The sequence below is a fragment of the Pseudophryne corroboree genome, chromosome 12, assembly GCF_028390025.1.
Source record: "Pseudophryne corroboree isolate aPseCor3 chromosome 12, aPseCor3.hap2, whole genome shotgun sequence".
NCBI classification, from domain to species: domain Eukaryota; kingdom Metazoa; phylum Chordata; class Amphibia; order Anura; family Myobatrachidae; genus Pseudophryne; species Pseudophryne corroboree.
This window is the reverse complement of record NC_086455.1, coordinates 80,534,624-80,554,264: the sequence shown is the minus strand read 5'-3', so window position 1 is coordinate 80,554,264 and position 19,641 is coordinate 80,534,624. Positions and strand designations below refer to the sequence as shown.

The 19,641-nt window shown below is 44.6% G+C and overlaps 1 protein-coding gene across 3 annotated transcripts in view; it reads left to right on the top strand.

Moving 5' to 3' along the window:
• SYT16 (synaptotagmin 16) overlaps nt 1-19,641 on the top strand; it is a 399,083-nt gene that overhangs the window by 334,284 nt on the left and 45,158 nt on the right. For all 3 annotated transcript variants that reach the window (XM_063947698.1, XM_063947697.1, XM_063947696.1), the window contains 2 exons: nt 7,850-8,287; nt 10,988-11,177. In XM_063947698.1, coding sequence (XP_063803768.1) covers nt 7,850-8,287; nt 10,988-11,177 — 628 coding nt within the window. The remainder of the gene's footprint in view (nt 1-7,849; nt 8,288-10,987; nt 11,178-19,641) is intronic.

Here is a 19,641-nt window from a genome sequence, read left to right as displayed (position 1 = left end):
ATGTGCTAAGCCTGAAAAGTGATACATTTCAAGGTGATAAACTGCCAGCCAATCAGCTCCTAACTGCCATGTCACTGGCTGTGTTTGAAAAATGACAGTTAGGAGCCGATTGGCTGGTCCCTGAAAAAGTAGTGATCTCCCTAACTCCCTGATTATACTTTACCCACATGATGTAGCTGTTTATACGTGTTAAAACAGAAATCAGAGAGATATACATTCAGCCTGGATCATCAGTGCCATTTGGTTGTAAGGCACAATGGGGGTCATTCCGAGATGTTCGCTCGTTGCCGATTTTCGCAACGGAGCGATTAAGGCAAAAATGCGCATGCGCATGGTACGCAGTTCGCATGCGCTAAGTATTTTAGCACAAAACTTAGTAGATTTACTCACGTCCGAACGAAGAATTTTCATCGTTGAAGTGATCGGAGTGTGATTGACAGGAAGTGGGTGTTTCTGGGCGGAAACTGACCGTTTTCAGGGAGTGTGCGGAAAAACGCAGGCGTGCCAGGATAAAACGCGGGAGTGTCTGGAGAAACGGGGGAGTGGCTGGCCGAATGCAGGGCGTGTTTGTGATGTCAAACCAGGAACAAAATGGGCTGAGCTGATCGCAGTGTAGGAGTAAGTCTGGAGCTACTCAGAAACTGCTAAGAATTTTCTATTCGCAATTCTGCTAATCTTTCGTTCACAATTCTGCTATGCTAAGATACACTCCCAGAGGGCGGCGGCCTAGCGTGTGCAATGCTGCTAAAATCTGCTAGCGAGCGAACAACTCGGAATGACCCCCCCATGATGCCTATGTATACATACATTTTCAAATAAAGTTTTTCGTGGCCACTTAAGTGGAACCATCTTAAACGTATCCGTGTTTATGTCAGCAATGCTCAGGCAGAGTAGGACATAGCCACTTTAACACAACACACATACAGTAGGTGTTGCTTTCACAATCTCCCTAAAATGCTTTCTAAAAAGTAGGAAAGTATTCTGTTTCTAAATTTGCCTTTGTAAATGTCCATAATGAACATTTAGATAAAGTACCAACCAACCAACCAACCAACCAACCAACCAACCAACCAACAAACCAGCTCCTGTCATTTCTCTTACGTCCTAAGGGATACTGGGATCCACATTAGTACCATGGGGTATAGACGGGCCCCTTGGGAGCCATGGGCACTTTAAGAGTTTAATAGTGTGGGCTGGCTCCTCCCTCTACTCCCCTCCTATCAGACTCAGTTTAGAAAATGTGCCCGGTGGAGCCGGTCACAGCTAGGGGAGCTCCTAGGAGTTCTTCTGCTTTTATTGTTGTTTTTTTTAAGGGTTAGGCTTCATGGGACTTAGGGGGGGAGTAGGATCCAACCCTAGAGGTTAATGGCTCCTATCTCCGCTGACAGGACACTGAGCTCCTTAGGGTGATGATCGCAAGCCCCCGAGGCGACTGCTCGCTTCCGCAGCACGGCCGCCACCCCCTAACAGAGCCAGAAGATGCAGTGGTGAGTATGACACCGGGGCGGCACAAGGGTGGGAGCGCAGCTCTGAGAAGCTGCGCTCCAGAGGGCTCAGATGTACATGTTGTGCGGCGCTGTGAGGGGCGCCCTGGGCCAGCGCCATACCCTAACACTGGTCAACTATGCTAACAGAGGCTAATCCCACTGTTAGCAGCAAGAAAACCTCAGGCCAGTATAATATAATAAGTGCGGGAAGACACGCCATTACAGGGGGCAGGGCTTCTTCCTCAGAGCGGACCCAGTACTCACCAGCGCCATTTTCTCCCTGCAGATCACACTACAGAGACATTGACAGGGAGCGCTGCCCTCCACTTAACTCCAGTTATCCTCTGCGGTATCGGGGTGTTCTAGAAAGGGAGGGGGAGAGTGTTATTAACTGTTTAATCTATTAAGGTTATTCAGTCAGCGCCAGGCATTTATCATAATAACTACCTACCTATGGGCGCTGTGTGTGCTGGCTCCTTATACTCTGTGTCTCTCTGAAGGTACTTTAGGGGAAACTGTGTCTGACATTTTCCTGTGTGTATGTGTATATATCTCACATTACCATGTCTAGGGACTCTGTATCTTATGCTGCAGAGTGTGTGTCTTCTCCAGAGGAGTCTATTCCATGTACTCAGGAATGCAATATACTGTCTCAGCCTTCTGAATCTGAACCCCCATGGGTGGCTTCTATTAAGGGAATGATATCCCAGATTTTATCTAGGATAGCTCATAATGAGATTGAAACACAGGTTTTAAAAAAATCTGTAGTGGTTTTGTCATATTCTGCTCCCACTACCTCATCCAAGACCCCTGATATATACCCTAAGAAGCGTGCTCTTGCCCAAATAATGCAAACCGACACGGATAACGACTCTGATACGGAAGACGATGAGGGGGATATACTGGGGGGAGAGGCATCCCTTGCTAAGGGGGTGCAACTCACGATTGAGGCCATTAGGGACATTTTGCATATTTCTGAGAAGGTACCTGAGCAGGTTGAGTAGGCTTACTTTACTGACAATAAGAAGTCCTCCCTTACCTTCCTTGCGTCCAAGGAACTAAACGCATTGTTTGAAAAATCCTGGGGAGAAAAAAGTTCCAGATCCCTAAAAGGGTTATCATTGCTTTTCCTTTCCCTGAGGAGGATGGGAAAATGTGGGAAAACCCACCGGAAATAGACGCTTCTGTATCTAGGTTGTCTAAGAAAGTGGTTTTACCTGTCCCTGGGTCTACCGCTTTAAAAGAGCCGGCCGACCGCAAGATTGAGACTACACTATTGCTTGTGCATGGATTTCTAAAGCCATAGTAAAGTGGTCAGGCACTTTACTAGAGGAGTTAGAGTCTATGGATAGAAGTGACATTGAATTGTTTTTGCGTCACATACAGGATTCTGCAGGTTTCATGGTGGAAACCATGAAGGACCTTGGACATCTGAATGCGAGGGCTTTTTCCATGGCTGTCTCGGCACGCATAGGACTCTGGCTGTGCCAATGGTCTGCGGATGTGGAATCCAAGAAGAGTGTGGAGAACCTACCCTTCACAGGTCAGACTCTGTTTGGGGAAACATTAGATGCGTGGATCTCCACGGCAACTGCGGGTAAGTCAACTTTTCTTCCCTCTGCTACTCCACCGACTAGGAAATCATATCCTACGTCTGCAATGCAGTCCTTTCGCACCGCTAAATTTAAAAAGTCCAAATCCCCCTCCACTTTCTTTAGAGGGGGTCGTGGAGAAATCCCAAAAACCTGCACCCACATATTCCCAGGAACAGAAACCTGGTTCTGCTTCCTCAAAATACTCGGCATGACGGTGGACCTCCCATCCTGGAAATTGGGCAGGTGGGTGCAAGACTAAGAAATTTCAGTAATCTCTGGGCGTCCTCATGCCTGGATCCCTGGGTACAAGATTTTGTTACCCATGGGTACAGACTGGAGTTTCAAGAACTCCCACCTCACAGATACAACACAAGGGTTATTACGCAAACCTGTTTGTGGTACCGAAACCGGACGGTTCGGTAAGGCCGATATTATACCTAAAGTCATTGAACCCTTACTTGAGGAACCCTTTTGGGTTAGCCATAGCCCAGAGTATTTACCAAGATTATGGTGGCAATGGCAGTTTATCTCTGCCAGCAGGGGATAAGAATTTTTCCATACCTCGACGATCTTTTAATCCTTGCACAGTCTCAGGAATTGCTCCTGTGTCATCTGCAACAGACAATAACGTGTCTGCAGAAGCACGGGTAGCTCATAAATTGGGCAAAATCGTCTCTGGTTCCGTCACAGCGGATGACTCACTTGGGGGCTCTACTGGATTCAAGCCTTAAAAGAGTATTTTTACCTTTGAACAAGATATCCAAAGTTCAGTCAAGGATTCAGGAGCTGCTGCACAGTCAAAGGGTATCCATTCACGCAGCAATGTGTGTGATGGGATTGATGGTGTCAACATTCGACATGGTGAAGTTTGCTCAGTTCCACTCGAGGCCTCTGCAGTATCTGATCCTTGCCAAATGGAATGGGTTGCATCAGATGATAAAAACGCAGACTATAGTCCTTACGGTGGAAGTAAGGAGGTCGTTAGCCTGGTGACGACAGACATCCCATCTGGACAAAGGGAGACCCTTTTGGATATCAGATTGGGAAATTCTGACAAGAGATGCCAGTATCGGGCTGGGGAGCAGTGTCAGGAAGGTTTGTTTCCAGGGGCAATGGACCCAGGAAGAAGGTTGCCTGCCAATAAATATATTGGAACTTCGGGCCATATACATGGCACTGATTTTAGGCAAAGGATATCCTTCGTGGAAAACCAGTTCAGATCCACTCGGACAATGCGACAACAGTAGCGTACCGCAACCATGAGGGATTAACTCGCAGCCAAAAAGCTATGAAGGAGGTAAGTCACACACCAAAGTGGGCAGAACTTCATCATCCAGCCTTGTCCGCAGTGTTCGTTGCAGGACTCCTAAACTGAGAAGCTGATTTTCTCAGTCGACGCGCCATTCAGGCAAGCGAATGGGCTCTACACCCGGAGGTCTTCCAGACTATAATCGACAAGTGTGGTTTGCCAGAGATAGATCTCATGGCGTCCCGTCAGAACAACAAAGTTCTCGCATACAGGTCAAGAACAAAGGATTCCAGAGCAATCTTTGTGGATGCCCTGTCGGTGAGATGGGACTTTCATCTGGCCTATGTATTTCCTCCAATCACCTTATTACCCAGGGTGGTGAGAAAAATAAAGCAATGAAAGGGTGCCGTGATACTAATAGCTCCGGCTTGGCCCAGAAGACAATGGTACACAGATCTGCAGAGAATGTCGATGGATGCTCCATTCCTGCTCCCTCAACGTCCAGATCTACTGACGCAGGATCCTTGTTATCATAGACATCTGGATCGACTGTCTTTGACGGCGTGGCTCTTGAGACCTCTATCCTGAAGTCAAGAGGATTCTCACAACAGGTAATTCAAACAATGCTCAGAGCAAGGAAACCTTCCTCAGTTCAAATTTATCACCGAATATGACAAACCTATATTCATTGGTGCAGTGAACGGAAAATGGACCCTAGGTCTTTCAGAGTTTCCAGGGTCTTAGCATTTCTTCAGGCAGGAATGGATAAAGGTTTGAAGGTGGCTTCATTGAGAGTGTAAGTGTCAGCATTGACTGTATGGTTCCAAAAGAAAATTGCCAACTTACAGGATGTGCGTACTTTTTTTTCCAGGAAATGCTGCGCATTCAACCTCATTTTGTTCCTCCTACAGTGCCTTGGGACTTAAGTTTAGTCCTAAAGGGCCCTTCAATTTGCCCTATTTAAACCACTTAATAAAGTGGATCTTAAATGGTTGACAGCTAAAGTTCTCTTTCTACTGGCCATGGTGTCAGCTAGAAGAGTGTCAGATTTAGGGGCATTGTACTGTCGTCCTCCATTTCTGATCTTTTATTCAGATAGCGCGGTTCTCAGAACTTAATCTGGGTATCTTCCCAAGGTGGTGTCTACATTTCACCTTAACGAAGAAATTGTAGTCCCGGCTTTCCAGGAACCGGGCCTTTCTGCGGGAGATGCATCGCTGGATGTGGTCCGTGCTTTAAAGATCTACGTGGATCGTACCAGCGCCATTAGAAAGACAGAGTCTCTCTTCATTCTCTATGGATTTTAGAAGAGAGGATGACCTGCTGATAAGCAGACACTGGCGAGGTGGCTTCGGATGACTATTTCAGAAGCATATTCTCACGCTGATTTCCCTGTGCCGGCTAAAGTCTCTGCTCACTCTATGCGTAAGGTAAGTCCATCATGGGCAGCACAATGTGGTGCTTCAGCAGAATAGATATGTAAGGCAGCCACATGGTCTTCCATTAACAAATTCATTAGACATTATGCCGTGGATACCTTTGCCACTCATGACGCTGAATTCGGGCAAAGGATTCTCCTGTCCAGTCAGGAGTGTCCCCACCACTAAACTGCTTTGGGAAATCCCAATGTTATCCTGTGAATAACCTGTGGACCCTGCTGGAGAAATATACGTTATGGTAAGAACTTACTGTTGATAACGGTATTTCTTTTAAGTCCACAGGATCCACAGGGATCCCACCCTGATGCACCTGATTTGAGGATCCTTTTACTCACTAACCTCTTCCTTCTTGTACGGAAAGGGGTGCATGTGTGTTCTTCTCGCCTGATTAGGGCTATCTATGATGCTCCTGCCTTAAGCTTTGGGAAAACAACTGATTTGTCTGAGCCAGGAGGCGGGGATATATGGACGGGCCCGTTGCATGCTGGGAGGCCGAAAAGCTTTGACCTATTGGTGCAAATCCGCTGTCGCTTCATCATATCCCAATGTTATCCTTTGGATTTAGGAGAAATACAGTTTTCAACGGTAAGTTCTTACCATAACGTATATATTTAAACGAGTGACCCAGCACTCTACTCACTATACTGCAGATACTTGCTGCGGTGCCTTCCCGGTGTTCCAATGTGGTTCACTTAGATATCCATAGTATAAAGGCGGCACTCACAGGCTTGAAAGAAAAATAAAACTTTGTCCTTTGTTAGAGTCCAACAATGTTTCCGGGATTACCCCCGTCGTCAGGGACAAGCAAGTATACTTGAGTGCCACCTTTATAATCTGGATATATGGATATATGCGTGTGTGTGTATGTATGTATGTATATATATATATATATATATATATATATATATATAAATAGGAAAACAGGCGGCACTCAGGAGACTTTTCAATGCTTCTTTTAATCATCTGATTAAAAGAAGCATTGAATAGTCTCCTGAGTGCCGCCTGTTTTCCTACGTATATTGGATGCATGTTCCTAGGGAAGGCACCGGAGCAGCTGCTATACCAGCAAAGGGAGTGCCGGTTGCATCATTTGGTTTATTTATATATATATATATCTATATCCATGTATATCGGCACTCAAAATAAAATGAGCACAAACACCTTGGTGATCCTGTCCTATCATGGGGTGGCCATGATGAAATAATTCCAAGAAGAGTGACGGCACTCATAGGATTTTGCAACAGGCAAATTGTATTCAAAGTAGAAAAAAATTCCTGAGATTACATCAACGTTTCGGTGTAGAACACTGTCATCAGGATGTACACAAAACAGCTACACAGATAATGGTGAACATGTTCTATGTTCACCATTATCTGTGTAGCCGTTTTGTGTACATCCTGATGACAGTGTTCTACACCGAAACGTTGATGTAATCTCTGGAATTTTTTTCTACTTTGAATACAATTTGCCTGTTGCAAAATCCTATGAGTGCCGTCCCTCTTCTTGGAATTATATATATATATATATATATATATATTTAACTTTCAGAAATATGAAATGTAATATTTGTGTTTAGAACAGAGATTGGTCTGCCAAATTAGTATGTATATTGTAATTGAGGAACAAAATAAGGGTTTTATAGATATTGTCATGGTATTCTAAAGGCCCTCACAATGCCCCTATCCCCTGATGGCTGGGTCAGAGAATTGGGAATATTAAACAAGTTTAAAATTTGTGTTTCCCCGATCCTGAGTGGAATCTATCAGAATCGGCAAATCATAAATTTTTTACTTTGGTCAACTTCCCCAATTTCCCGACTGATCGACGATCATTGATGGCCACCGATCGGAATTTCCAGCATTGTCAAGCAATCGTTTCATAGATTGCTTGACAATGCGTTAGTGTTTGCTGCAGTAAAGCACTGTACCATTTTCATCAGTCATATGGACACTGCGTTCCAGAAATGTCATTAGCCGTGTGCATTTCAGGATTTGGTCCTTTTCAGTAGAAGATGCATTACATTGATGAAATTGATGGGATTATTTGTTAAATTACAAATTACCTCTGCTATGTCTCCAGGAACAACTGGACAGCAACCTTGTGCCTCCCACTGCCCATGTGCCAATTTCCAAATGTGGTGACCTGGATGTTGTGTTCGAGTACAAACCTTCAAGTCAGAAGCTGTCCATAACAATTGTGGAAGCCAAAGATATTCCAGATAAAGATCGCAGTGGAGTAAACACGTGGCAAGTCCACGTTGTCTTATTGCCGAACAAGAAGCAGAGAGGGAAGACCGCTATGCAGAAAGGAGCCCAGCCTGTCTTCAATGAGACCTTTACATTCAACAAACTTGAGCCTGAGGAAATTGCTAACAACGCCCTTCGGTTCCGACTGTATGCTGTGCGCAAGGTGATACGTGAAAAGATGATGGGTGAAAAATTGTTTTCTTTAAGAAATATCAAACCTGATGAAGAAATCAGAAGAACATTGGTTTTGGAGCCAAGGAGTAACTTAAGTGTAAGTATATGAGTAACGTTTACAAGGCTTTAGACAGTTATTGAAGATTTGCAGCTCTCTGTCAGATATTTGGTGATGATTATATCTGTTATATACGTTTTATTTATAATTAAATCCTTTTTTAACAACATTATTTTGTATAGATATTTGATAATTCATTTTTATAATAATTTAACATTGGTTACAGTGCCGTAACTAGACATTTTAGCGCTCTGTGCAAGAAACAGCATCGCCCCCCCATATTTATAAGAGGGCCAGTGCGCGCCAAAAATATAGGGGTATGGCTTCATGGAGAAGGGGCGGGGCCACAAAATATTACCAATTCATATTAAGCTGCACAATAGTCTCCATGATTCAAATTACACCGCACAGTAGTGCCACTTACACACATTAAACCAGGTAGAGCTCCATTTTACAAATTACTTCAGGTAGAGCCCCTATCACACATTACGTCAGCTAGAGTCTCCTTTTACACATTATTGCAGCTTGAGTCCCCTTTTACACATTACGGCAGGCAGAGCCCACTTTTACATATTATGACAGTTAGAGCCTCCTTTTACACATTACAGCAGGTAGAGTCACGAGAGAGAAAGAGAGAGGGGAGAGAGATAGGGTTGGGAGGGAGAGAGAATGAAAGGTGGCAGGTACAGAGAGAGAGAGAGGGGTGGGAGGGGGAGAGAAAGGTGGGAGAGGGATAGAGATGCTGTGACTTAATTTACATGAGCAGAAGCAGCTAAGCTCCAGTACCGGGAGCCTAACCTGAGCACATGGGGGAGAGACATGCACACAGGTACCTATGTAATGGTGGCAGCAGTGCACTCACCCAGCAGCGGCGGTAGCGGAGCTGAGCTTCCTCTTCCTGGGAGACAAAACTGAAGGGAAGATGCCCCAAGAACAAGCAGGAACTGAAGACATTTGCAGTAGAGGCCTGGCAGAGCCTCACCAGGGATGAAACCCAGCGTCTGGTGATGTCTATGCGTTCCAGACTTCAGGCTGTAATTGACTGCAAAGGATTTGCAACAAAGTATTAAAAAGTGAAAGTTTGATTTAGGATTGTTTAGTTTGTCCCATTACTTTTGGTCCCTTAAAAAGTGGGAGGCACATATAGAAACCGCTGTAATTCCTACACCGTTCACCTGATTTGGATGTAAATACCCTCAAATTAAAGCAGAAAGTATGCAGTTAAAGCACATCTGGTTTGTTACATTTCAAATCCAATGTGGAGCCCAAAATATGAGAATTGTGTCGATGTCCCAATAATTATGGACCTGACTGTCAGTATGCATAAAGTGACATGCAGACACCAGGGAAGTACACCATGGAAAGGGACAATAACTAGCATAAGGATAAAGTTGCAGACACAACTGTGGCAAAAGATGCGCACACCAGCGGCATTGCATCCGAATCAGCCAATCAGTGCACTTTTCAATTTCAGCATTAATGTCTAGTAAACGGGTACAGACTGAGATGAGTAATGGTGATCTGATATGCTCATTAGTAACAGGACACTTTCATTTTACTTTATATTTAAATATAGCAGATCTTTTGTTCTTTTTTTTCTTGGTATGTGCTGCTTTAACTAAAGAGGCATTAGGTTAATTAGGCTTGGAGAGTCATGGAGACAAGAAATGCCACAGTGTATTTTCTCAGTAATTTGGGGTATTTTTTAGTTGACTCATTTTGTTTTCTCTAGAACAGGGGTGGCCAACCAGTCAGAGACAAAGAGCCAAGAAATCTTGTTAGGTACATCAAAGAGCCGACTTGGAGCCGAAGGCGCACTTGCAAAAATGGGGTGTGACCTCGTGCCTGCTAGGCCACGCCCCTGGTATAAAACACATTGAAAAAGCCAGATCCAACATAAAATACAATGAAAAAGCCACTTCTACATCAAATAATTGAAAAAGCCAGATCCGCATAAAATATATTGAAAAGCCAGATTCACATAATACACTTCAGTTCCCCCATGTGTCACTCCAGCCAGCACCAGCCTGTGTCACTCCAGCCAGTACCCGCCTGTGTCACTCCAGCCAGCACCTGCTTGCGTCCCTCCAGCCAGCACCCGCCTGTGTCACTCCAGCCAGCACCAGCCTGTGTCACTCCAGCCAGCACCCGCCTGTGTCACTCCAGCCAGCACCCTCCTGTGTCACTCCAGCCAGCACTCGCCTGTGTCACTCCAGCCAGCACCCTCCTGTGTCACTCCAGCCAGCACCCGCCTGTGTCACTCCAGCCAGCACCCGAGTGTGTCACTCCAGCCAGCACCCTCCTGTGTCACTCCAGCCAGCACCCGCCTGTGTCACTCCAGCCAGCACCTTTCTGTGTCACTCCAACCAGCACCCGCCTGTGTCACTCCAGCCAGCACCCGCCTGTGTCACTCCAGCCAGCTCCCCCAGTGTGTGTTTGGCTCCCTCAGTTCTCAGTCTACGTAGTGCTGCTGCATGTCTGGCTGGAGTGCAGCGGTTTACAGATCTCTTGTGGTTACGTGACTTTGAGTGTTGGGAGCCACATTTGAATAAAGAAAGAGCCACATGTGGCTCAAGAGCCACGCGTTGGCCACCACTGCTCTAGAACCTTGCTCATTTTCATTAATGTACTATCACTTGCCTGTTAAACCTTAGACTACATGAATAGCTTATTTATAAGAAGAAACAAACTCGTAAGACTAAATAATGAAATACAAATACTCTGTTCTTATTTTCTCAGAGTGGTGATTCCCAGTTAAGTATTTCTGCCATATCTCATAGTGACAGTGCTTCCTCCTCGCAATCGCTGTCACACGGTGGGGTGCCCGAGCTGCTGGTGGGGCTGTCGTATAATGCTACAACAGGGAGGCTTTCTGTACAGCTAATCAAAGGAAGTCATTTTCGCAACCTTGCCATCAATAGACCACCTGGTAAGTAGACACTCCACTAATAAATATTTTATGTAGCGTAAAAAATTACTTTTTTTACAATAGAGACTAGATTTTCTGTGTCAGTATTAAAGAGATGATAATATATCTTTAAAGTAGATATGTGCGCCAGCCTTTGTAATGAGTTTTGGTTTATGGATCTGTATCTCCTTCATGTTTTGGATCTGTATTTGGTTTTGCAATAACTGCCCTTGTGGGTTTTGAATCTGTATTATTATTTTTTTTAAGAAAATCATAAAAACAGGTCAATGTAGACCTGTTTTTGTTACTATAGTATTATTAACCTCAATTACATCAATTTCTAGTCAGCAGTGGCAGAAATAAAAAGTGATGCAAGATGGAATGGTCCTAGGACCATTCCACCCACCATTATGTTGGATATTAAAATGGACATGCACAGTTTAACAAACCAATCACTTCAGTGACAGGGACTGACTTTTTTGTGTCTGAAATGATTGATTTGTTTGAGGCCCCACAAGAATTTTTTTTGGAAGGACTACCTCCAATCACCTCTGAGGAGGTTGATGATGAGGGTGTTAATCTATATATATAAATGCAAAGGCCCTCACTCACTCACTCACTGACTCATCACTAATTCTCTTACTTCCCGATATGTTATAAAGCTGAAATTTAACATGGATTTTCGTCAGGTGGAAAATAGGAAAAAGACGTAATTAGAATTTTAATAAATCTCCCTTAAGGAGATAAACAGGGGATTGGCATAATGACATCATTACCAATGTGAGGCTTGCATTGCATGTACGATAACGCCTAAATGGACAATCGGATCAAAATTTGGCTTGCATCTCCAGTGGGTAGAATTTAATAAACTACCAAAATGTTCCTATCACTTTTTACCGTATCTGCTACGGGTGCTCCTCGGGTAATGCCAAATACTATAAATGTAAATTTATATTTACATTTATAATAAATAAATTTATATTTACATTTATTAAGACGTCTCAAATTTATGTCTCCATAGGTTTACCACATTTTAACACTCATTTATATTTACAACCGTGAAAATCAGAAACTCCCGTGTGAAGAACGGGTAGAACAGCTTATTACATTATAATCTTGCAAAATAAATTTCATGAACTCGCTGCAAATGACATAACATGAAGGTGGTGCCTAGATGGCCTACCATTACTAATGTTGGCGTCACAAATGGAGTAGATGCCTTCACAAACATTGTCAGGATTTGGGTAGAAATAATTCCACACCCAAGAGGTTGCTTTTTTGGTCTTATGCCCAGACATCACAATGGCTTTCTATTTATCACAGACAAGAACTGCAGCCACTGGTGGTTGACTTACCCACACAACATCATCAGCATCCTTAGTATCAGATAGTAGTAGTATACACATATCCCCATCATCCTGTTCCACTTCCACACATGAATCCTCAATTTCTATTATGCCTTTATCACCATCTTTACTTGTACTGCTCCCCACATGTGCGGATGGTGCAGAGATGGTTCAAAGGAGGTGAAAGTGGCTTCTCTATGAGGGCAGTGTGAGAAATGTCAGTCTTACACATAGCTAACGTGGATACCCGTAAATGTTACTCAGGAATGTGTAATGGCTGTGAATGCACAGTTTGTTCTACTGCCTTATTGGTTTTCATTTTTTGACACCTCTTCTAGACTCTGAGTAAAATGTTCTTGTATTGTCATGAGAGGCAGAATAAGATGTCTCACCTGACAGTTGCAGAACCACCACTTATAAATAAAGGCCAAGGCTGAGTCTTTCCATGTCACTTTGTATGGTGAATCGCATATTGCCAATTTTATGTTTCTTTGCAGCTAACTTTCCTTTTGATGTTTTATTCTTTACCACTGTAAAATTATATTGCTTCTTTGATTTTACATACCCTGACTTAAGCCCTCTATGCCCTTGGACATCGGCCTTAGTAGATGATGTTGACGGACTTGTATCGTCATGACTGGTGGCAGCATCTGCAGTACTTGTATGTGTTTCCTGCTCTCCTTTGAATTGTTTTTCCTCCATAGCTATCAACAAACATGAACAAAATGGGGTACAGCACACACCACAATTTGTACTAAAAAATATACCACCTACAGCTGTATGAGTCAGACTATATATTACACTGCAGTTCACTTCCACCTACAGTGTCACGCAATACATGTATGAGTCAGAAATAATAATATAACACTGCAGTTTACTTTCACCTACGGTATGTCAAAGTCGAAAAATATTGTAATGCATACATCATGTACTAACCACACACACATGCCCGCTGCGCGTGCACTTGTTCCGCCGTGCGTGCACATATCCGCAATTTGCGTATGATCGCTCCCGCGATCCTGCGCGTGGTATGGGTATTTACGGCGGAGTTTGTGAGCGCATAGAAGGTTATCAGAACATTACATATTTAACCCAAATAGTGCACTTTGTACACATAGCTCCCTTGCACCACATCAGCAAGTATCAACAGTTTAAATGGTTCCAGGACTAAGGGATTCACCTTTGCATGATAGGAAGGGACAGACAAAGGTTATAGGGTGATGTCTAGTATCCAGCTGTAGGGTATTTTAAGGGTAACATTCCGGTGTTAGTTAGAGAAAGATCGCATGTTCCTGCGTATAGTTATGTGCAGAAGTAGAATATAGATATAAACTGTATTTACTGTATATTATGTATGCGGCGGGAATCCAGAGGATACCACCCACAAGAGCAGTTGGGAAAGACATTGCCCACCTTTTCAAATCAACCTATGACCTCTCCTGTAATGTAAAGATGCATCTCTGTGTCCAATAGACAAAGGGATTACAGTGACCATTGTATTGTATATGGAAGTAGTGTATAAAAAGCCTGTTGCTGCCTGGCTGGTCAGAAGACTCTGAACGCTATCTACCTGATGAGCGGAGGACTGGTCCAGGTTGCGCAAGCGAACATTCTCACGTGTGTACATTGACTGTAGCCATTATTCTGTTGTAGATTTATCTTGTTAGCCTTGTAGTGTATAACTTGTACTGTTATCCCCTTTCAAATAATCCACTGTGGCCTTAGAACCCAGCGGTTAACTACAAATCGGTGTTGTGTCCTCATTTCTCTGCTAGGGTTTAAAGTGTATCTAACTGTATAAGGTTTAAGAGTGTATTGATAAGGTGTGTACGCACAGCAAGTACTTTGTACCGTCAGCGCTGCATAAGGTTTAAGGTGTAACATCATTACAGTGCTTTGCGGCACATGGTTTAGAGTGTAAGAATAACATTGCATTGCATTTCGAATAATGTTTAAAGTTTATCAAGAGGGTGCGCGCGCTGTGCGTACTCTGTACACCCAGCGCGGCGTGTGCACGCTAAGTACGTACATGGTACGGGACTCTGTATGCAAATAGCGTACGAAGTGCGTAGTGTGTGTATTAAGTATAGCGGCCGTAGCGGCTCCATGGTAAGAGTGTGTTTAAAGGTATAGCTTTATGGTGTAAGATAATATCGACATTATCAATTGGGGGCATCGTCCGGTTTTTCCTCATACCCACAGCCTAGCAGATTACAGCAGACTTTATCTATCAGCAAAGGGCGGACAGGTATCCACGTAAGCCTTCTCCTGGTTGGTGGATACACTGGTAAACCCTATCTCAAATTGCTGATAAGATAAGCGTCTCTGTTTGGCGCCAAATGCGCACACAACACACGCATACACCTGTATTTTGTACTTTGCATATCTGCTCGCATTGTTGCCATAAGTAGTGATTATTAGATTCATTTTGACCTGTGCTGAGAAATTTGTTGCTATTTAGTTAAAACATAGACTAGATATTAAGGAAGTGAAATGTAAAACACAAATACAGTCTGACCTAGTTAAACAGGTTTATACAGAAAGATACTGTGTTGTGTTAAGTAAACGATTATAGGTAATATCTCTTACATTTATAGAAGTGTGGTATTTGTACTACTGCGGACGTACGGTCTTTGTACACGTGTCTCAGGCAAAGTACGGGACTGCGTACGCAACGTAAAGACATACGCACGGTCGCGTGTTTACGCAACGTGCGTAAGGGTACGGCCGCTAAGTCCAAATTACACAATAGCAGTGTTTAGTTTAGGCGCAAAACGGTAGCCACGCGATAATAGCACAAATTGCTCAGTGTCCAAGATTTAGTTTAAATAAAACCTTTTTTACTGTATTACATCTGGTACTAAGGCTGTTTATCTGAATGAAAGTTAATTTTCTGTACAGAAAAACCAAAGTATATTTGAGTGAACGAGCGTGAGTGTGCAAACAATAAAGGTTTTATGGACCCAGGGAATTCGGGATCCCGTAGGAGACCACACCAGGTGAGTGGAGACTTGGTGGCGTGAGAGTGGCTTGCTCACGTTAACATAGATTAAAGTACAAAGGAGCAAGGTAGCAGATACCGCAGACCAAAAGGTCAGCGAAGGTTGAGAGTACCGCAGACCAAAGGTCAGCGAGGTTTTTGTTTAGGTACCGCAACCCAGGGGGTTAGCGAAGAACCCATATAGGCCCGTTTTGATACGCTCCGGCTGAGGTTTTGCAGCCTGAAAAATCGATTCCATTGGTCGTACGGCGGATAAGTAACAGTTACCTATACGCTGTGCGATTGGACCGCGCGTTCGTGAGTGCAATACTTAGCGCAAGGTGATACCCTTTTTACGAGCTTTGCGTAAAATCGCGGGATCATTAGCGCTGGGTATAGCATACGCAAGTGTGATTTGTGTAAAAAAAAAATTTATTTTAAGGGAGTTTCGCTGGTCACTCAGGAAATCTCCAACAACCAATATTTACTGGAAAGGGTAAGTCACTCCCATATACTTCCAGTGAATAGAGGTTACATAGGGGCCCTAGGTTGGGTACGTACTGGCGCTGACGACAGTGTTTGGGGGTATTGGCCAACGTGGGTGTGAGTGGGTGAGAGCACTCGTTGAACTTTCACCGTTGCCTTATATTGAGTATTTTGTTTTTTTGTGGGAATTAGCTGAGAAGGCAATACCTGCAAAATATGGGGGCCAGTTGCTCAAGTAAGGGACGTTCAACCAGGGTTCAGGTTGATATTCCGCGGCCCAGGGGGTCAGCGAGGTACATAATGTGTGAGATGTATGGATCACACACAGATGTTTTATGCAATGAATGGGAACGTATGACTGCGGAAGATAGGGAACCATTCCCTAAGGTAGGCAGTTTTGAACCAGAGGTGTTGCAGAATTTAAGGATTAGGATATGTCTGATAAAATCCCGAAAACAAAGGGTCAGACACACAAACTGTTTAAATTTATGGCAGCAAGAGGGCGATATGCAGAGGGAACTAGCTCACACAGCCGGTTCCAAACCTAGCAGGAAACTGATGGCAACCGCACCACCACCACCGTATATTACAGGGGAGAAAGTGGCTACAGACAATGGCATACTGATATATGATAAGAGTAAAGTTGATAAATGTACTAATGCTAACCCGTGCAAGTTGTATCCCATTTTAAACTTCCCTCAGGACTGCGAGCAAGAAGTTGAGCCCAGCACGATATCGGCACTCTCTCTAGCAGCCACCATACAAGACACCCAGGTGGGCACGGCCCAACCAATAAGAGTAGTAAAGGCCCCTAGCGGAGGAGTAGGTGAGGTCGTGTCCACAGGTAAGTACGGTACCGTACATTATGCAGAGACAATTACACCTCACATTGTAAAAGCAACTCAGAATGATGTAATTGAACTAAATCCTGTCAGGGTGATCGCAGTCCCCAATGGGAGGACTAACGCTCAGGGAGTCACTCCCATCAGGAACATTGCTATGCATTGTCCTTGGTCCCGGACAGAATTGAGGACAATTATGTCTGAATTTCCCGATCCCAGAAAGGATCTAGCCGCATGTCAGAGGTTTATTAAAGAATTAGGTAACGCCACCGAACCCACAAACAAAGATTGGCGAACAGTGCTACGGGCATGTTTACCCTCCAATATTGACCCCGTGAAATTCATTACTGATTGTAAATTAGACGCAGAAGTACCTCTCACTGATGAGTACACTCAGGAGAATGTACGACAGATCAATCTGCAATTAGGAGTATATTTCCCTACTGTTGTCAAATGGAATAAAATCTTTTCCATAAGAAAAAAAGAAGGTGAAACGGCATCTGAATATTTCCATCGAGCACTGCAGGAAATGGCTAGATACACTGGGGTCGAGGACATTAAGGAAAATGTACATCACAGGGAGGTAGCTGTGTCAGTATTAATGGACGGGTTAAAAGACACACTGAGAACCAGGGTACAAACCTCTCTACCTAACTGGAGAGGTATTTCGGTGGCTGCATTAAGAGAGTCCGCTATCGAGCACGATCGGAACATCATTAAGCACAGGGAGTCACAGGGGGATAAGCTGATGACAGTAAGTATAAAAGCCCTTACAACGAAGCCACATCAGCCAAAACCCTAGACCCCTGATGGTAAGTCGCATGTAGTAGTATGTTATAACTGCCAGAAGGAAGGACATTTTGCACGGAATTGTAGGTATAAGGACACACATAAGGTATATCGACCCCCTAGACCAGGATATGAACCACATTATGATACACGTAATTGGGACCAGGGATCGCATAGGAGGAGTTATGAGCCGCATGCAGGGGAAACAAGGAGGTACCCACCTAGGAGGGACTGGCAGACCTCTGAAAATTCTCAGCTACCCCCCTCACATATTGTAGCTGCCAGCGCGCTGCGGGAGGGTCACAATATACAATAGGGGTTAGGCCACACCTGTAGTCTGCAGCCGGTGAAGTTGATTGCTAGCCTAGGTAGTGAACCTGAGGTCACAGTTGATGTAGCTGGTAGATCACTACCTTTTCTTGTTGATACAGGGGCGGCCAGGTCAGTGTTAAATTCAACGGTAGGTATGAAAACCACAGGTAAAACAATCTTAGCAATGGGAGTAACGGGAATAGTGCAACACTACCCGTTAAGTAGACCAGCGGAGATTACGATAGGGCCTTTGCAGACCAAGCATTCCTTTTTGCTAGCTGCATCGGCTCCGACTAATCTACTTGGGAGAGATTTACTGTGTAAAATGAGGTGTGTCATATATTGTACTCCTGAGGGTGTCTTCTTGGATATACCCGAGAATCACGTTCAGGAAGTGCAGGATATGTTAGACACCCCACAAAGGTTAATGTCACACTCTGCTGTTAGAGACAGGTGTCCATCCAAGGTAAAGGAAATGATCTCCCAGATACCGGAATCCCTCTGGACCAAAGATGGACAAGACACTGGATTGATGGCAAATGTAGCTCCTGTAGTAGTGCAAGTAAAAGATGGTAGGATAGCTCCAAAAATCCCACAGTCTCCTCTGAAGCCAGAGGTGGAATTAGGAGTGTACCCAGTCATAGAGCGCTTGCTACAACAGGGCATCTTAGTTAGGACGTCCAGCACTGCCAACAGTCCTATCTTCCCTGTGAAAAAGAGTGGGGGGAGGGGTTACAGGCTAGTGCAGGATCTAAGGGGGATAAACAAGATAGTTGAGAGCCAATTCCCCATAGTGCCAAATCCAGCTGTCATTCTCATGCAAATTCCCCCTACTGCAAAATTTTTCACTGTAATTGACCTCTGTTCTGCTTTCTTTTCGGTCCCTCTGCACCCTGACAGCCAATACTTGTTTGCATTCACATACAGGGGAGTACAGTACACATGGACTCGCCTACCCCAAGGTTTCATTGACAGCCCAAGTATTTTCTCCCAGGCTTTGCATGACTGTTTACAATCCTTTCAACCTGAGAGCGGGTCAGTATTAATACAGTATGTAGATGACAAACTGCTGTGTTCTGATTCACTCGAATCGTCCTTGAAAGACACGAAACAGCTTCTGTTTCACCTTTCTAATACGGGACACAAGGTTTCAAAGGACAAGTTGCAGTTGTGCCAGACCAAGGTAAAATATTTGGGACATTGCTTGACACAAGGACTTAGACACCTTACCGCTGATAGAATATGTCACACGCCAGAGGCGGCGTTCGCCGCGCTTACCCCCGCATGTCTGCTGGTCGGTGTTGCGGCCTCTGCCTTCGGTGGGCCACGGGCTCCGGCGTCTGGCTGGCGCGGCTCCCGGCGGTTCTCCGGGGCATGGGCGCCGCCATGACACCCGGCATCACGTGGACGGGGGGGCAGGTGACGTCATCAGACTGCTCCGCCAATCCAGCGGTGGCGGGGAATTCAAAGTCAGACGCCGGACAGAGCCTCAGCGCCTGAGTATCGTCTTTCCCTGACGTGGATGCCAGCGCTCTTGTTCCCGGCAAAGATCTCTGCAGTTGTACTCCAGTGTCTCCGGCATTTCCAGGTGCCAGTTCGCTGCACCGGTCCCAGTGTATTCAGCGGCCGGTATATCTCTCTGCGGTCCAGTCACCAGTGCTCCTAGGAATCAGCGTGGGCTGCGGGCCTAAATCACCGTTCTCAAGTTCTACGAATCACCAGCGTCTTAA